The following is a 20,256-nucleotide window of genomic DNA, read 5'->3' as shown; positions in this document are numbered from 1 at the left end:
GGAGCTCAGTATATGCTCGTTCACTTGGAAAAACAGTGATCCAGAAGGACTGTCTTGTAGAGATGAACAAATAGGAGGTGCTAGCATTAAGGATGTGATTGGAAATTTTGTATACATTTCTGGCAAATGTATTCAGCCTATTTGCAGTGACATACTGATTTAGTTCAGTAACCTCTTGTTGACTAGTTGCAAATAGCAGGATTGAGAAGAGATGAGAACATCTCGCAGGACATAAGATGAACTTGCTCTTTTTGGAGCTTTTAGAGCTGGCAGTATTTAGTTCTTACGTTCTTCATTCAATTTATCTGAAATTATAATTTTCATTTCTTATCCAGCTGTGTCTTTTTTCCCCCTTTCAGTGCATTGGTTGTCATGGTCTTTAAATTCCATATTTTCTCAAGGATGCACATTTTCCTAAAGCTGAATTAACACTGGTTGAGAGCTGTCATTCCTGTCAAAGATTGCTGTCCTTGGTTGCTTCAGAAAAGGACATTGTCAGAGATGCCACCTAAATATTGTATATCCCATGTGTTCTCCTGTACTTCATTGAATTTTTGCTGAAGACGAATGTGTTCCTGACAGTTTGATGCAAGTAATAGTATAAACAACCATATATACTTATTTTTAACCTGTTCCAAAAGAAAAGCCATAAATTTTATTTAAAAAGTAGCTTGAAGACAAACTCACCTCAACTCAGCTGCTTTAAGTGAGTAAAATGAAGTAGAATTGTTTAGGTGCTAGTTTTTCTTTGAATGTTTCCTGTGGCTTTTTGTAATAAAGGGGAAAAATGCAGAAAATCTACACTGTGGTTCTGGGTGGAACTGACTTGAGTAGAGTGTTTATCACTCTGATCTTCTCATTGCAATGTCGTCTTCCCAGGGAAACTTGTCTTCTGGTGTCCCAGTGTAACCAGCCACCTGTGCAGTTTTTCTTTAACAGAGATGCAGGTCAGTCAGTCCTGACAGTCTGGCTTGAAAAAGTCTGTTCGGAGGGGGAAAAAAAAAAGCATTCAAGGATAAAGAAAATGTCAGAATTGGATTAAGGATTGATTGTACATGCAGTTATTTGGCGGAGTCAACAAGGAAATAATTTCTGTTAGGGGTAGGGGAGAAGGAGGAGGAAGGGTAATGCCAATGCAAGTACGAACAGAGTGGGGTTTTGTAGTTTCTTGACGTGGCTTTACTTCAGACAGCACAGCCTGACTGAGAGTGCCTAAAGTTAATGCAGTGAAGGTTCAAACTGAAGTTGAGGACATGTGCCTTTGCTATTATTAAATTAGTATGGCTTTGTGGCAGTTCCGTGGGCTAATATAATCCTTGGGAGTGTATATTGAGGCCCAGGGAGTAGCATTTCGGAATTGGGGCTGAGTAGGTGTTCTTGGCTTCTGCTTAAATATTGGTAAAACCAGTCCTGGAGTGCTGCAGTTCTTGCGTGGGATTTGACTGTAGATTCAGTCATCAAAATTGAGCCTTGATGGTCTTTAGATGTTTACTTTGCTGTAGTCAGAGGGCATCAAGTAAATACAGTTAGTGGATTGTAGCAAAATACTAAACCACAGGGTCTTTAGGTATGCACCTAAAGGTTAGAGGAAGTTACTACCATCCTTGGACGTGTTCCAAAGATGCACAGACCATGCTTAAGGACATGGTGTAGTAGGGGACTTGGTAGTGCTGCATTAAGGATTGGACTCTATGATCTTAGTGTCTTTTCCAATCTGAACAATTTTACTATTCTGTTCATCACTACTAAGCTGTTAAACTAGGACAGAAGTTTCGCTATGTAAACCACATCTGGACTCCCACAATGAGGTTTCCAAGTCTCAAATCCCATCCCCTGGGCTCCTCTCATTGATGGGTGATCCTGCCAGATCAACAACTGCACGTCCAGAATAATGTGGTTCCTGTGGTAGTAGGTCCTGTACCATGTTTTTCTGCTCTGTACTTGTGGTACAGAAATACCTGCTGCTCCTAGATCAAGACCTGTTTGAGATAGAAACTCCAGAATACCACTCTCAGCACCTGCAAGAATAATGGAGAAGTAGGTCATCAGATGGTGAAGGGAAAGCATGTTTCACAAGTGAACGTGCTGATCAGAGCACTCATTTCCACAGAGGGTTATAGTCGGGTATGCCTGCTGCAGTAAAAGAGGAGATTTTTAAGCAAAAAAAAAAAGCCACAATAAATGGAGTGACTGACCAAATCATGAGGGAAATCTCTCAGGACTCTTGTAAGCAAGAGGATAACTCCCAACAGAAACAACATGTGCTTTTCTGTACTCTAGGTATAGACTGTGTGCTGGCTGTGTGTGGGAGATTCATCTTTCTCCAGGGAAATGGAAGCAAATTTGAAAGTGGACATTGGTCACCATGTCTCCATTTGGAAGTGATGGTCTTTTCCTGAAACTATCCAGGTCTTTTTTTTGTCTTGGTAGCCAGTGCGTCTGTTCCTTTTGTGCAAGGTGGCCTTGTTTCAAATACTGTGAAGATAGCTGTAAAATGTAATTCATCAGCTCCTGTGTTTTTGTTTTGGTTGCTTTTCTTCTTTTTTCAGTTTAACTATTACTTTCTACACAGTCATTACATTTTGAAAGTTAAAATTAAGAAATACATTAAAAGGTGCTGGGTTTGTAGACCATATTTCTTTTATGTAGGACAATCTTGGACTTTTGATGCAACTTTCCATTGTAAGCTGATTCTTCCATGAGAAGTCTAGATACCCAGTCCTGAGTGTTTCTTGCTGTTTGTCTCCAGAGAGGAGACACCAGACACTCATGTCACCATTATTGTCACCCTGCTGATTATCTTGGGTCCTGCAGCCTGCACACAGTGAAGCTGGGGCGGTCTCCAGCTGCAAAGGTTGGTTGTCTCTTGTGAAATTCAGGAGCTAGAACCTTTGCCTTACCTCACGCAGTGACTACATGATTACAGTCTGCAAATGGTTGTGTCTGGCTTCCAGACTACTTCATTAGGAGTTAATTTATATGCAAGTTTGGTTTCCAAAAAAAAGAACACACATGACTGATCCACCCTATCATAAATTTTTATAATGATAAGGTGGTGCAGGCTCATCTAAAATTCCTTCCAAAGGCGGTGTCAGAGTTTTACTTTAGTCATCCTAACCATCTTTTCCTTCCCTGTATTTCTGCCATAGCAAGGCTTTGTTTACACGAGCTGGATCTTAATAGTTCTACTCCCACTCCCACCCCCACTGGCACTTTGCAACATATTGTAGATTATCATCACTAAACTTCAGTTTGGCATCTTTGTTTTTTATTAAGAGGCATTTGTTTTCCTCAGAATCCTTTTCCTTGAAGCAGCTCTCCTCAACATTTGACTTCATATTTGCGGCTGATGTTACGAACAGACTGTGTACTTCAGAAACAGCTTTTTTGTGACTGTCTAGGAAGGGATGGAGAGAGAAGGCAGCAGATGTATTGGGCAGTTTCAGGAGTGAGTTTGGAACAGGAAGGAAGAAATGGACTTCAGTCTCTGCTGGTAAGGATGGAAGTGAGGGAACCTTTAAAAACTTGCCAGTGTGTGGATGGCTGGCAGACTTGGCAGAGATAATGAGCATTACTAAGAAAAACTGAGATCTAGAACAGGAGAAGATTTGTAGGAGGTCAGGAATCTTTATGTCCTTTCTCCTTACCCTACAATAAAAAGGAAATATGTTTACAGGGCTCTAAAGAATGCCAGAAAAGTAGAAGGTAGAGAAGGGCTGATGGCAGTGCTGGTGAGGAGCCCAGGGTGCTTTGTTGTGCTTTGTGCTGACGCAGCCATGTGCATAATTGATCCAGGTGAAACAACGTGCACTCTTATTGCCACCTTGCCTCCTCCTGATGAAATCTAGGTAAAATGTTTGTCATCTGCTGTGTGTATCTAGAAGGTCAAACAACATGATGCTATCAACACCTTAACCTGCAGATGAGCAGTGTAGTGGTAATGCAACTTCCTCCAGAGCTCCTTTCCCATGCCTACCTTTTAGAATTTTCCTTAATAGGGTTATGAGGCCCTAAAATGTGCTTTCAGGATCTATGAGATGGGGGGCTGTAACACTGATAAATCTTCTTTCATGAGCTAAGACCTCTAAGCCTAGAGCTGACTCATGCAGTTGTAATGTGTAAGGTGTGTGGGTTTGCTCTTTGGTCAGGTCAAATTAGGGTAAAGGCAGAGAAGCCTAAAGGAAAAAAAAGCAAATTTACGGGTGAAGGTTGTACTTATTTTTGACCTTGGTGTGCTACCAGAAGTGCAGTAGGAAGGAGGAAATGCAGTGTGTCATAGACACTTCCACTGAAAGTGTTTGAAAACCCAGGTAGATCTCTAGTACCTGCCTTTGCTGATGTGTTGCTTATATGAGCACTGAGTTGGAAAAGTTGAAGGGATGGAAGCATTTTTACTCCAAGACAAGCATTGCTAGTACCCAGTGGTCACTAATGCATTTTTGAAACCTAAAAATCAGGCAGCCACAAAATTTAGCTGGAATCCATTCTGTGTTGTATGACGTGATGAAGAAGGTGGCTGCTGTGCAGTCCATAAAATGAAAAATCTTTGGAAAATATTGTCATTGCTAAGGAATATATTAATGAGAACAATACAGGAATTTAATCTTGAGCTAGGATTTCAGTTGTCTGGTTTTGGTACTGTATGGGTTTTTTGTATGTACATATTTTTGTATGGGTTGGGTTTTTTCCCCCCTTTTTGAGGAACAAATGGGCACATCCTAATTATAATATACTGGGACTCCTACCATACATTCATTCATGTACAGCTGGGTTCTGCAAGAAGTTTATGTGCAGATGATGGTTTTGACTGTATATTCAAACTGATAGTTTGATGGAAGATGTGAAGGGGTCGGAAGGAAATGGAGGATTTAATTCAGAAAGTTGGGCGAGGATCCCCTGTCCTAAGCAACAGAGTTTTCCTCATTATATCTAGTTTTCTGAGAGTAAAGTCAAGTTACCTCACCTGTTACATTACACTCTAGTAAACCTGGTGAAACAAGCGTTTTATGACACTTTTTGCAGTGTGTAACATTTCCTTCTTATTTGTAGCATTTCACATTGCAATCCTTTGAGAAGAGAAAGCCCACTTTCTCCTGTCCTGAGTTTTCTTTCTAAATGGGACAATGCTGTGTTCAGGAAAACATTGCAAGCCTATGTAGAAAGTCTCTCTTCCGAGTGTCAAGTCTTTCAACTCAGGTTGAAAGCCAGTTTTTCACCAGTTTCTCCTTAGCAGGAGTGAAAAAACATGTCCTTGATTCACCAAATAACTAGGATCCGTTAAAGATTAGTTGTCTGTTACATTGATCATTTATTACTTTATTACAGCAGTCACAAAATAGTCTACCAAGAAAGACACTAATTTTCAGTCAACCAGCTTTGTAAAGACTTACTTTAAAGAACAAATAATGTGTAAGAAAGCCATAAACCAGAAAAATAGTCAATTTAGATATTACAGTAAATTTTCCAAGTTGCTTAAAAATAGATGTTGCTCATATGTTATACAATGCATCCGCTCTTAAATGTGGTAGTTATGTTTAAATATTTAAATGTTTCAATAGTGTTAAATAGTTTTATACTTGTTCTAAATTAAATTCTTCTGGCAAAGAGTTTTTTATTTTGTTTCTATTGTGCTCCAGACTCTCCTACAGATTTGTGGTGTGGTGGCTGTGGCTGTGGCAGTGATTCCTTGGATGCTCATCCCCTTAATTCCACTATTTATTCTTTTCATTTTTCTTCGACGATATTTCTTAGACACTTCAAGAGATATTAAACGTCTAGAATCCACAAGTATGTAGCTTGGTGGGACTTAATGTTAGTTTGAACCCTACTTATTATTATGTGAAATGCTAGTATTTTATAGACAGTCCATCAAAGAATTTTTTTTTCTTTTGCTATGCAAAAAACTTCCTTATTGCCTTGATTCTCAACTAGTGAATTACATGCTTAACTCCTGTTTTGCATAATGATAAACCTAGGGTATGTCAGCTAACTATCTGTAAATAAAGCCAGTTAACAATATGCTAAGCTGCTGGTCTTTGGGACCTTGCATGCATATATTAATGGTATTTCTGACCTTATCTGACTCCTGTGCCTGACTTTAGCTTGACTATGATATGGAATATTAAGCATTATGAATAACAAACATGGGTGCCTAATGTCATTAATAAAACCCAAAGAATTTCTACAGTGACAGCTATTGTTAAAAATGTAAGACATTTTTGTATAAATTAATCTGCCTGGCTGTCTGACTGATTCTAATTGAGTAAGAGAACATCAGTTAAAGATAGTGCATATTTATTCTCAAAAGATGCAGTAGAGTAGTTTGTATGCTTAAATATAAAGTGGTAGGATTAAAGATTAGTGTGGTACAAGAAGAATTAAATGTTGTCCTTCATCTATTGTTAAGTTAACTCAACTCTCATTTCCCTTTGTAGCTCGAAGTCCAGTGTTCTCCCACTTGTCGTCATCCCTCCAGGGGCTTTGGACTATTCGGGCTTTGAAAGCTGAGGAAAGATTTCAAAAATTATTTGATGCACACCAAGACCTCCACTCAGGTTTGTGATGAGTTGATGTGAAAAATCAAATACTTTGCACGGTAGGAGGGAAATATCTTATGCCCTCAGCGACATGTATATAATGTGCATTAAAATCAGTAGGAGCTGTGCATTTGTCTCTTTAGGGTAAAATTCCTGTATTAGAACAAAAACATTATCTGTCTAGATTTAGAGAGTTTACTTTGGGCTGTAATATAATTTAGAATACCCATGCATATATTTTAACAATGTATAAGATAAACATTTGAAAGTATGCCTGATAAGAATACTTAAAGAGTAATTTTTAACATTTTCCTGAATTCCATCTTTAAGAAAAGGAACGGTAGGGGGAGGATGGAGAGAGATGTGGAGGAAACAAACTATATTATGAAGCATTTGATACTAAGTAGTGTGCTTGGAATGGTATAAATAATCTTGGGAAATTTTCATAAATGTAACTTATTTTTTACTTTGAGTAGTTTTCAGGGCTTAAATGTAAACTATGGAATTAACGTAATTGGAAGGTGTGAAATATTAGTTTTCTGCAAGCATAAGTAATATAATTCAGGTTTGGACTGTCATTCTTTGACTTCTGTTATTTAAATGTTCTCTATTGCAGTGTTCTTCAAGATATAGCAGAATGCAAGTTTTCAGTTTTCAGTTTGGTGTTTGTTAGGTAACATTGTGACTTTCCTCCGCTGTAAGGCATACAAGTATATTTGATTGCTGTTTTGTAATTTATAGATTTATGAGGTTTCAGACAAGACCAGCTGATCCTTTCTGAAGTACAGCTTATCACAGTTGTAGCATCATACACACTGACCATGTTGAGCCCAGTGACTTGTGACTGGTGTAGTGCATCTTCCAGGGAGGAACCTCTAGCCTTGAATTTCCCATTTTTAATATTTTATACTTGCTAGTTATGTGACCAAATCAGTGTTACAATACCTGATAGCGAGGGAAGACAAAGTTGTGGTTTAGTTTTCTATAAAAGACATCTTTAGGAAATAAACTGCATATAGAAGTTTCACTATACAAAGAGGACCATGACATTTAAGAGAAATATTTTTCTGTATTTTGAGGTCAGATCCAGGGAACATAAAAACACTTCCATTTTTCAGTCAGTTTTGTGCATCTCCCGAACAAAACTGTCAATAATACCCTTCATGGGCAGATCATGAACCTGTTTTTGAGGTCAAGCTTCAGTGCTTATAGTCACACTCTTCTGTATACCTACACTCTTCATCTTGGTGACTTTCCCCCCAAGCCTTTGGGACACACCAGCTGGCTTAAAGTGTCTGTGGTTTTTGGTGCTCACAGGGAATGTGTGCCTGGACAGCAAAGGAGGCCAGCACCCTCTGGGCTGTGCTAACAGGAGCATAGCCAGGGGAAGGAGGGAAGTGGTTGTCTCCCTCCAGACTTGCTAGCCACCCTGGGAGTACTGCATGCACTCGTGGACTGCCAGCTCTGGGAGACGTTCTGACAAACTGGAGTGAGCTCCCTGGAGGGGCCACGAAGATAGTTAGGGTATTAACAGGAGAGGTTTCCTTGTGGGGAGGGTACTGGGCTTGTTCAGTTCACAGAATACAGAGGATTTAATAGCTACCTTCCAGTGCCTGCAAGGATGCCATAAACACAGGTTTCTCACCATGGTACGTAGTGGTAGGAGCACCACCTTGAGTGTAAGTTGTAACGAGATTTTTAACCTGAATTCAAGGAAAAGCTATTTCACTGTGAGCACAGTCAAGCAGAGGCAAGGATTGCCCAGAGGTGCAGGCTTCATCTGTATAGATTTCAAGACTCAAACTGCACAAAGCATGGAGCAACATGGTGTGACGTCTGACCTGACTGTGCTTGAGCAGGAGGCTGAACTAGAGATTTCCTGAAGTTGTTTTCACATTGGATAGTTCTTCAATAGTAAATGTGAGCAAGCAGTAGCTGATGTGAGAGAATACGTTTCATAGCAGCTCACAAAGTTGGAGTCCTGGATTTTTTAGTCTCCTAAAGAGTTTTAAATTCTTTCCTGCATTGCAGAAGACTCTCCCAGCCAGTGATGGTTTTGTTTAGCACTTTTGGCTGGAGTAGTGTCTTCCTCTCTATTTAGGCCTGAGCCTAGGACTCAGGACATTTGCTTTGAACCCCTTTGAAGAATGCCTATGAATGGAGTATTAAATAAATTTTAGATAAAAAACATCTAAAAGGCATGCTGACATTTGACCAAAACCAAGTTTCCTTCCTGCCAGTGCCCATCTCTATAAGCAAGCCCATGAGTCATCAGACCACAATGAGTCTTTATTAGTTCCTGTGACTGTCAGATTCCTTTCGTTATGCACAGTGACCCTTGTTGCATAGAGAGGTTGGAAAATGATCCATCTCAAGCTGGCAGTATAACACACCTCCCTGGACAGTTAGGATCAATGGAGCAAAAGCTCCATAATCTGGCTGTTGATGATCAGGCTTAAAACCACACTTATCTCCTCTCAATCTCCCAGAAGGGAGAATTTTTTTAGTCTGAATTGTTCCTAGCACTAGGCTAAAGAACACTGAAGAGTTGAAACTGCAGTGATCTTTAGCAGGGAGTAGTGGCAAGCAAGGCAGAAGGGGTTGGAATGGTAAGCTTCTGCTGTGACTTGGTAGCAGCTGGAACAATTCCTCTGAGTGCAATTCCTCTGAGTAGTCCTCATGGCTACTTTGCTTCTGGTTTTGGCCTTGGATTCACTTTGCCCTCTGTATTGCAGTGTCTTTTTGTGCTGTCTCTTGTACCTTGTACTGTAGCATATCTACCTGGGATGGAACTTAGTACCAAATTGTCAACACCTGAGTGAGTGCAAAGTGGAGATGTCCACCTGTGAGCTTTCCCAAATGTAAAAATGTGCATCTAATAACCTGAATACCTCTGTGTAGCTGCACTGCCTGTATTGAGTAGCTCCTACAGGAGCTTAACCAGCTGCAGCTGCCTTCTAAGAACTTGGCTCTGACAGTTGTGTTGTGACATGTTCTAGCTAAAAGCCTGTAGACTCTAGTCCAGCTACAATAAATGCAGTTGTACTTCTGCTTTTTGTATAAGACTGTTGAGTCCACTGGAGTTGGGAAGAGGCTTCCATTTTGAATAAGTGGACCATGCTCCGAGCTTTGACTGTTTTTCTTTCTCTTCCTATTGTGGTTGCTACTGGTGTGAAAACTAAATTAGACAATTTCAGGAAAACTGGTCAGTAGCCTGATGTCCATGCAGACAGCACTTGAAGATGGTGACGTTGGGGTTTTTTGACAATTTGTATTATTAACATGAATAAATTTAGTCATAATTATGCAGCTTAGTTTTCTAATAATCCACTGGTTTTATGTCTTTGTAAAATACACTTTAGAGGCCTGGTTTCTCTTCTTGACAACCTCAAGGTGGTTTGCTGTGCGTCTGGATGCCATCTGTGCCATTTTTGTTATAGTGGTTGCTTTTGGTTCCCTGCTTCTCGCCAACAGTAAGTACAGATGTTAGAAAAAGTTCACCCAGTAATTACCATGTATAGTAATGCCTAATTCTTTTTCATATGTTGCTGTCTCTAATTGTTTTAAGGCTGTAATTAAGTTAAATATTTCTTTCTAGATCATGATCTCTTCCTTAGTCTAGGGCATTGGGGCTGGATCTGCTTTCCTGCAAATCCTGGAGGCAGTTCAGACATCTTCCGGGCTGAGGCATTACATCTGTCATCATCCCCAAGTGTGCAAACAAACGTGCTCTTCTGTACTCCTCACTTTTGAGATTCTGGCTTTCAGAGCAATAACAAGAAATAAATCTTCTTTTTCCCTACCTTTGTCTTTCTCTTTTGGGCCTACAGGGCTTTGCTTTTTATATTGAAACACCCACGGAGCTGCTTCTTAACAATCTTTTTCCTTTCTGCACGTGGCACAGTAGGTCAAAAGGCAAGCTAAAGTTCCTAGGGATACTCTTCTCGTATCTTGGATCAGTGGGATAGGCCAGTTCCAGAAAGAAAATTGCCTCATAATAATACATTTTATGTTCACTGTCACTCATGAACTGTCATTAGTGTATGCATCATCCGGGATGTAATTGGGTTAGATGTGCTAGAATGAGATAGTCATCTAAAACATGAAGGAAGAAGTAATTATCTTGGACATGAAAATTAGTGCTAATTTGCTGGTTTTGTTTCTTTTCTTTTTTCTTTGGATAAGTTTTATATGTGCATGTGTATTTTAAAATTTGAACACACTGTGCTGCACAACTCCACAAATTTTGAGCTAGGTTTGATGTTACTAGCATGCAAAAAGACAAGTCAAAACAATGGTCCTGAATCTTCCCTTGCTTTTGGATAAAGAGTAGTTCTCTCAAAGTCAATAGCACTATGTTAGGATAAAGTTCAAGTAAGTCAGAGGACAGTCGTGCTTAATATTGGGGCAGGCAGAATACATTTATTTTGTGCGAGTAGGCCCACTGAACACAGTAAGTGCTTTTATAAACAGGGGAAGAAATATTCTCTCCTTTTACTTTATCTGATTGTTTATAAGAGTACAAAGTTGAGGTAAATTTCATAACTAATTTTGAAATAATTTTACACAGAGTTTTTGCTTAGGTTGAGGGCCTTACCTCATTTGCATAGAAAAAGAGTGAAGAGTTAACTAATGCTCAGCCAGACAGGGATGACCCTAAAAATCTATGTAAGTTTCGTCTTGAGACTGAACCTCAGTTTTTAGATGAACACCAGGCCAAGGAGAATTTGGTTTATCTTGTCGAAATGTGTCCAGAATGTACCCCAGAAATGCTGCTAACAGCTGTTCTGCCTGGAGCTGCTCATTGCACAGATAGCAAGCAGGGCATAACCAAATAAAATTCTGGCTGTGATGCTTCCATCATGTAAGTAACCTCATGAAAGAGAACTTAACTGAGATTTTGTGTAATTACAATGCACCTATTCAAGCCTCATTTTCCTTTCTTGTGCAGCTCTGAATGCGGGGCAGGTTGGTTTGGCGCTCTCCTATGCCATCACCCTCATGGGAACGTTCCAGTGGGGTGTTAGACAGAGTGCTGAAGTTGAAAACCTGGTAATGTTTGTTTCTTCCTTTTCCCCTCCTGTTTCCTTTCATGCTTGTGACATGAAGCTTTAAGGATGAGATTCTTCTTAAATAACACAGAGTATTAATACCTTTGCAAGCGATTGAGGCACCACTCTGCAGTCATAAAGAAAAATTACTTTTAGGTTATGATTTGTCTGACTGATTCTGAATGTTTATTAAGATGAACTGTGTCTGGGGATTGTCCTGCTTTCATAGTAAGAGAGGTTTTACAATCTCCCTTTACAGCAGAAAGGAGACTGTCTAGTTACAGTGTAGACAATTGCATTGCAACTTGCTAAAGTTGCAATAAATTAATCCCTGTCTATAAGGAAGATTTTAAATTATGTTTTTATATTTGGTATTTATAATTTATTGTTATTTATTACTGCATTTTAAAATTTTATTTATATCCCTCATGGCATTTTTAGAGTCCTATTATTCCATAGCAAAGGCTTATAACTTTTAAATTTATTCTAAGTTAACACAAATGTGAAAGTATTTGTTTATATTCAGCTGACAAGGTTGTGTGTTTTCCAAAATATATCATATAAAACGCCTTTGACCAATTCACAGTATTTACTAGCATGTTCTAATTGGCCTGTCTACTTTCTCAAGATAATACATAAGAAAAACAGATTGTAGGAAAAACATGCTAAACATAAACCTGGGATTTTTTTTGTTGTGTTGACAGCTTAAGTTACTTGTAATTATAGTTTGCTGCACTTAGTCTAGGAAATATGTGTAGTCCTTTTGTAGAAGTTACAAAGCCATGCTTAATTATATTATAATGATAGTAGGAGTCACGATAATAACAAAGTTGGAATTTTTTTTTGCTACCACATTGGTTTTTCAGTGCATTTTTCACACACCAGTAAACGGTTGGTGACAGATTTTCTGAGAAATGGGAAGAAAACTTTCAGGTTTTTTCATACCATTGGGGATGTTTTGGAAGTGTCTGTGGGAGTGTCACATGTACTGTGTAGCTTTCTTGGAGGCTGTGAAATACCTTGGAAGAGAAAGGTCATTCATTAACCTGGCTTTGGTGTGAAATGCTGATAATTTTATGGATCTATGATTAGCATTAACTTCTTCAATGGGTGGACATCCACCAAAAATCCCTTGTTGGATATATATATATACCTCCCATATACCTGTGGGAGGCAGGAACATTTCACTCCATTCTGTCGCTAGCTGGTCAAGGGCAGTGAGTGTCACACTCTGTTCAGTGGTGGTGCAGCCTTGTTTTCAATCCTGTGTGCAGTTTTGGGCAGCACAATACACAATGAAGCTGTTGGAGCACATCCAAAGGAGGATCATGAGGATGGTGAAGGATCTGGAGGGAAAGCCCATATGAGGAGTGGCTGAGGTCACTTGGGCTGTTCAGCCTGGATAAGAGGAGACTGAAGGGAGTTGTGGTCTACAGCTTCTTTGTGAGGGAAAGAAGAGGGGCAGGCACTGATCTCTTCTCTGTGGTGACCAGTGACAGGACTGAGGGACTGGCCTGGAGCTGTGGGGGGAGGTTTAGGCTGAATTTTAGAAAAAGATTCTTCACCCAGAGGGTGGTTGCACACTGGAAAAGGCTCCACAGGGAAGTGGACATGGCATCAGGTCTGCCAGAGTTCAAGAAGCATTTGGAGAATGCTCTTAGGCACATGGTGTGATTTTTTTTGGGTTGTCCTATGCAGAGCAAGGAGTCAAACTCATTCATGTGTCTGCCTGTAGTTAATCTGGCAGTTTCATTTCTAGCTTTATCTTTCTAACACACAATGGATTGGTGTCATCTTAGTCAAGACTGACAGACAACTCTCATAGCTTAATTTTCTTAAAACTTTTGCAGTATTTAAGTTTGTAATTAATCCTACTGATGAGAAATGCTTATGAATGGCTTTATGTATCGTGATAGATCTGGATCTGTAGTAGGACATGCGATGCATTCTCTCCACTTTTTTAATTGCATAAAGAAAGCCTAGAATGGCACCAAATACTCTTACCTGTGTTAAAAAAAAAAAAAAAAACACAGAGTAATTCGCATTGAATCTCCATGGTAAAAATTTTTATATGCAGGCAGTATTTGCAGAGTATGGCATAGGATGAGGCTCATGTATCTATGTCTTCTTTCCTCGCCTTAGATGATCTCAGTAGAAAGAGTGATGGAGTACACAGAACTTGAAAAAGAAGCTCCTTGGGAGACCAACAAACATCCACCACCAGAATGGCCTAACCAAGGAATGATAGCATTTGAGAATGTTAACTTCACTTACAGTCTAGATGGACCATTGGTTTTAAGACATTTGTCTGCTGTAATTAAACCAAAAGAAAAGGTATGTATGTGGCTGTCTTTGGATATTCACAGAAATTAAGCCAAGATAATGAGTTGGCAAGAAGCTGCATGCTAGAAATGATTTCTAAAATCCATGTATGTTAGGAAAATAGTAAATGTTCTTTTAAAAATAACCCTTAGTTATATTTAATACCAGAAGTAATAGCCTATTTATTTCATGTAAGTGTAGCATGAATTTGTCTGGGAACATGATATTTCAGTCTATCAAAACAAAGGATTAAACATACCTGATAATTTGCTTAAAAAGAATCTGAGATTCTTCAGAAAGTAGCAGACATGGAAAATACCAGCCAAGGCAAGAATGTTTGTTGAAATCCAAAGAAAATGGAGCTGCATTAGAAAATTGGGGTTTCAACAGAGGGAACATAATTGGAATTGAGTATGTCAAGAGACAAGGTGAGCAAAACCAATAGAAAATAAGGAATGTACATGCCCTTGCACTGAGTCCAGAATGGAAGATAGAAGAAAGAAATACAAATCAGTTGCATAACTTCAGAATTTAGGATTTTATTTCAGTTGCTTTTGGCAACCAATGCAATTAACTGTTGTTGTTAATTAGATTGGTAGCCAAAAGAAACATAGAAATAAAACTCTTGCTCCTCTGCAAATTTGACTCCTCCTCCCCAATTTTGGCACTATCCCTGTTGAAAGACTGCTGCAGGGAAGGTCTCCCCCACAGACAAAATTAAATTAGAGCCCTGAAGTGTTAATTTGTGCTTTGCTACATTTCAAATGCAGGTGTACTTTTTTGATTAGGAGGTCTTCCCTAGGAGAGTGGTTCAACTCTACAATCCTTGCCTGTGCCTTCTTTTTAACATGTTTTTCCATTCAATTCCAAACCGTTCATGTCCTCAAGTGGACCTTTATAATGTGCATGTTACAAAAATTCAACCAGACTTTGCTACATTGAGGTGATTTCCTGGAATTATCTGTGAATGAGTAAAAAATGATCTCTTGAGAAGAAGAGCCATGTGGACTGTCTCCTTAGCTGTTACAAGTCTCTCCAATACAGACAAGAAATCCTAGATTTCTCAGTGAGAGACAGGAATAAAATTGAAAACGGAAGCAAGAGATAGTAGCAGTGCATGACTCACACCTTGGTGGGGGCAGGAGACAGAGGGATGACTGGGGGTATTTATTTTTGCTGAGCAGTTATGCTGTGATTTCATCATCTTGAATTTGCCCAGCTTGAAACTATTGCCAAGAACTTTGTGTTTGCTTTCTATGATGTTTTGCACAATACTGCAGTAGGCTGCCACTGTGTAAAATAAATCTCCCAAGCATCTCTCCTCCTCACATTGGTTTTAATTATGGAGAAGCATCTTCTTCAGAACCAGGTTTCTAGATCTGTCGGGGATTCTGCCCATACTGCTGTCATTGAAAGCTCTTATGCCTGTTTAGGCCCCTGGCTTTTAGAGACTTCTGGTGGCTGCGGTGCCACTGGCAGCAGGAATGAGTTTAAGCTTCTGCGTGCTTGTATTTTTTCTTGTAGCAACCCCAGGGCCCAGTTAGGGAAGCTGTGGGTATGGTAAGAATGAGGGAGGTGATTGCTAGCAGATCACTCACTAAAGTCTCTTTTAATCTGTTTTGTCTCAGCATTCAGTATTTCCCTACAGTCAAAGCAGGCCAGGAAGGACCCTGTGTTTTAAACATCTTTGCTGAAGTAGTGTGGTCTGGCAGAAACAAATCAGGCAGACACAAACTGCTGTGTAACCTCCTCTGCAGCAGGGGAAGGTTAATATGTGTAGTATTGGGTTTTACACACAGTCTTTGTTTCAGGGAGCTCATGAATGCTTATTGGCTAACATATTGTTAAATGCACCTTTTCCTGACAGCTCCTGGGTCTGCAGGCTACATGGAAAAGTCAGGAAGGTGCACATGTAGATTTATGGCGTGGCAGCTGTGCTCCCACGACGAAAGGGAGGGCTGCCTGAGGGATAACAAAGGCATGGGCAGTTTCAGTGGAGTGGCTGACATGCTGTAAATCTCACATTTTTTGTGCAGCTCTGCTGTGAAGTACAAGTGACACTTGAGTAATGATGAGCCCAGCGTAGCAGGTGTACTCCTGTGTGTGCACTGGGCTTGTATCAGGCAGCACAGTCCTGGCCCTGTGATTCCTGATAGGTGCCACTGCCATTTGCAGGCTGCTCCTGTATTTGCACTAGCTGTGAGTGTGGGCTTGTGAAGAATAAAATGTATTCAAAAGTGGATAATGTGTATACTGAGAGCTCTTTCAAATTCCTGTCAGTTTTCAGCAGCCTGTAGTCAATTGGACCAAAGATGCAAATAGATTCTTCTAAATGTTGAAGAGCATAGTCCTTTCATTTGATGCCAAACCAAAAGTGGGATTTTGACAATATGCAGAGCAGCTGCATTTTTATTTTAAGTATCAATGTATTTTGTATGGCTTTTTCTTTATATCTTTGAAACAATACTTTATATTGACATTTGCAGAGGAACAATTGAACTTTCATTTTCACAACTGATTGTCTGTGTTCTCTATTCAGCTCTTTCTTTCTGAGCTGCAGTTTATCTATTCAGAACTATTTTTCCGTTGTTTCACTGATACAATTTAGAGTACTAAAACATTTGATCATTTATTGTAACAGATTTGCTTAAATTAGTCTGTTTAATAAAAAGCATTGTAGAAATGTTAATTAGTTTATAGTACAGTAGTACAATAATGAATTGTTGGATGAAATTGTTAAATCAGAATGTAGAAGGAGAAAATATATTTTAGATTATGCAGCATAAGTTGCTCCTTGAAGTGTACTTTTTTAGTGTGTTGTGTATTTTTTGTCAAATGTGGGCACTGCTGTTTTGTCTGAACTTAGTGTCTCTAATTGAAAGTTTCTCCTTGCACTTTGGTGCAGTTTCCTGTGCTGAATTTCATTTCAGCAGGCATTGCTGCATACATGTGAGTCTGAGGCAGTAGGTAATTGCCCTCTGGTGTCTGTATGTACACTCATGAAGGTGTTCATCTTTATTCCTCTTTTCTGCACCCCAATCACTTCAGCAAGCCATATTATACATGTTTAATTCTCATAAATCCTTCCCCATCAAATCAGAATCTCCAGCCCGTATTAATTTTGTGTTGCACTGCTCTGAACTTTTTCAGTGTGCTGATTTTTTTTTGGGGGGGTTGGGGGAATGTAGGGATTAGAACAGAATGCAGGAAATAACAAATTCTGCCAGATCAGATCTGTGTAGAAGGTTACACCCATTATCTTCTCTGATACAGTTGGTTACTGTACACTGTTTTTCTCTAAGAATCCTTTATCCGACTATAACATTTTAAAAAATTAAAATAGAAGAAATATTTCTTGATCTTAGCCCCTTGTCATTAAAATTATCAATCCTGTATTTTTCATTGTCTCTTTTTTCTGAAAGCTTTATTTTTTTTTTTCACACTGTGTATGTCTTCCAGTTTTTCTTTGGGAGAAAAAAGAACCCCGAATCTTTGTGATTTTATTATTTGCTGTTTCTTCTGTTTGAAAAGGAATTTCAGCTTGATGTCATGGCCTTGTAGTTTCAATGCTTGCTGAAGATGTCTGAAGTATGGATACAGTTTATAATCATGCTACTTTAAAGTACTTCACCTTAACCATAACTAACCAAAATCAGTCTCAGTTTTTTAAATCGGGAGTACATTGTTCCCAGAGTACTTCATGGGAGTCCCTTTTGGGGTTGAGTAGTAGATGCATGCATGAAATGATTTGCCTAACATCACCCAGCAAACCAGGTTCAGTATAAAAATTAGCAGCCTTGAATGACATTACTGTATGCATTGAGCCACTTTAAATTGTTTACACAACAAGACACCACACTTTATGGGGAAATCATTCACCTTTGAATATGATCCAAGAAATTGTCATGTATACAAATGTCACCTGAATCCAGGCCGATTTAAGGGGAGAGGATTTTTCCTCTTGGAAGAATGTTAATTGCAAAGAAGTTTTATTTAGTGCATGTTCTACTGCAAATCGTATGGTGCTGTAAAAATGTTGCTTGACATACTAATTTCTCCTGAAAAGCTCACAGTTTAATGGTACAGGCTTGGCTTGCTCCCTAGGTTGGAATAGTGGGAAGAACCGGAGCTGGGAAAAGCTCTCTGATAGCAGCCCTCTTTCGCTTGGCAGAACCTGAAGGAAGGATTTGGATTGATATGTACTTGACATCAGAGCTGGGACTCCATGACTTGCGGAAGAAAATCTCAATTATACCTCAAGTAAGAGAGCGACTTGGTTTGCCATGGGTGTTTTGAATATAATACTGTTTAATGTGCTGTTTAATATAATAATGTTTAAACTGTTTAATGTAATAATGTTTATACTGTTTAATATAATAATGTTTAAAGTGCTTTGCTGGGATGTGTTCCCCCTGCACCTCTGAATGCAGTAGATACAGGAACTGTAGCTAGGCGTTATTCTTACTTGAGGAAGGTCTTGATTATTTTAAGATAAACAGAATCAGTTTTGTGAACTGGAGCATTTTTCCCCAGTTTTGTGCCCTGTCTGTTCCTTTGGAATATCTGTGTGTTAGCTGTATGCTGTCCTCCCATAGTCTGTGGAGAAGCAGAGAAAATCTGGTAAGTGTATACCAATCCTCAGCAGTCCTCTGAAGTCACTTGATCCTTTGGCAGCAATTCCTGCCTGATGCTTCCTTAGTAAGGGACTTTGCAAGACCACTTTCACCTCTCCAGTTATCCCTGTACAAACTGACTGGTGCTAGATTTAGAAGGAGCAAATGTGCTGCCTAGAAGTGAGCTATCAGCTTTTGCTTTATTTGGAGAAGGTTTGACAGGAGTAGACGAGAGGAACAGATTAAAGAGTAGGCCATTATAACCCATGATAAATAAAACTTGATGAATTTTAGAAGCTGAATGCGAGAAAGGCCACAGTACAGGAAAAAAAACCCCAGTAGGGCAGTGTTGGAAATAGCCTCATCTCTCGTGCTGGGGTAGAAGAAAGGCTGTTCAAAGAAATCCAGTAGGTCACAGGTCTTCTCTCTTAGAGTCCTAATTTCATGAGACCTTGTATCAGAGAAGCATGATGTGTAACCTTAAAACTTAGGAGGCAAAGTCTGTGCCTGTTACAGTTTCATGAGAGCTCTGGTCTCTTCCCTGGGCATTTGCTCTCCAGTGAAGGAGGGAGGAAGAGTGAGAAGCTCACATGCTGCAAATGTGAAGTCATATTTAGGAAAGTAGTTCATCTGCGCTGTTCTGGCAGGTAGAGTGAAGGGTAGACTGTAAAACAGGAATTTTTTTGCCATATTCTGCATTATTTCTCAGATCTCTCTATGCTATACCAGAATCTGTGTTTAGAATTATGTCTGAATGTGTGCTAGTCTGTTTGCAGGGTGGCAGTCAGAGTGTATTAATTTCTTTAAGTTGAGAATCTAATACAAATGGTAATGAGGTTTTTTTTTCCTCAAATAGTAGGAGTCAAAAAGAAACAGGTATGCTATTGAAAAAAAAAATTAAAAATAGGTACTTCCCCAGCAATTGGATCATTGCCTAATGCAGGATGTCTTTTGTTTCTGCATGCTGCAGGCTTTGTTATTGCAGTACTCACTGGAACTAGTCCTCTGTTGTATGTAAAGAGAAGTTTATATGGATTTAAATTCCATTTTTTTGTTTGTGTGTAGCGTTCCTTTCTCGTGAAACAGATGATTATCAGTTCATTCAAGGTCTACGGCTTTTTGAAAGCCTTGCCCATAGCTGTTGTGGGTGATATTTTCATTTTGAGGAATTCAGCCCAGTTGGACAAAATAGGATACTGAGAGAGGAAAACTGCAGTCAGATACAGTTTCTACATCTGAATGACACAGATACTCAAAGTTCACCACATTCAATTATACATGTGAGCTTTTTTTCATACACAGGTCTATTCACATAGTTTTAAAACTGTTTTAATCCAGTGGAACTCTGTGATTTTTGTCAAATTTATATAAGGTTTGCATCATAGTCACAAAAGTTTTGAGTGCCCAAAGGCTAGCAGGTAGCTTTTTTTCTTTTTTTTTTTTTTTGTGTGTATGTGTGTAAAGGAAGGCTGTTTCTACTAACAATATGCAAAACCATCAAGTGGTGGTACAAAGAAGAAGAAGAAGGAATCAGGTTTCTGCTATGGTAAACTGTATGATAGGCATTGTCTGGTGCTGTGCTAATAGTAGTGTCAATAATAGCAATGTAACATCAGGTAGTTATTTTGCAGCAAATATCTTCATAATTATGTGGGCAGCTGAAAAACCAGAGAGAGAGATGCTTATTAGAATTGCAACATAAAACATGCTAAACAGAACCATTCCTAGAGAGTG

General features: G+C 39.2%; 1 protein-coding gene across 1 annotated transcript in view; it reads left to right on the top strand.

The window, feature by feature from the left end:
- Positions 1 to 20,256, top strand: part of ABCC4 (ATP binding cassette subfamily C member 4) — a 141,713-nt gene that overhangs the window by 89,236 nt on the left and 32,221 nt on the right. Inside the window, exons 21-26 of the mRNA XM_058821742.1 lie at positions 5,637 to 5,787; positions 6,435 to 6,554; positions 9,899 to 10,009; positions 11,488 to 11,588; positions 13,730 to 13,921; positions 18,014 to 18,169. Of these exons, the coding sequence (XP_058677725.1) occupies positions 5,637 to 5,787; positions 6,435 to 6,554; positions 9,899 to 10,009; positions 11,488 to 11,588; positions 13,730 to 13,921; positions 18,014 to 18,169 (831 nt within the window). The remainder of the gene's footprint in view (positions 1 to 5,636; positions 5,788 to 6,434; positions 6,555 to 9,898; positions 10,010 to 11,487; positions 11,589 to 13,729; positions 13,922 to 18,013; positions 18,170 to 20,256) is intronic.

This window comes from Ammospiza caudacuta, chromosome 2, assembly GCF_027887145.1.
Source record: "Ammospiza caudacuta isolate bAmmCau1 chromosome 2, bAmmCau1.pri, whole genome shotgun sequence".
Lineage (NCBI taxonomy): Eukaryota > Metazoa > Chordata > Aves > Passeriformes > Passerellidae > Ammospiza > Ammospiza caudacuta.
This window is presented reverse-complemented; position numbering and strand designations above follow the sequence as displayed.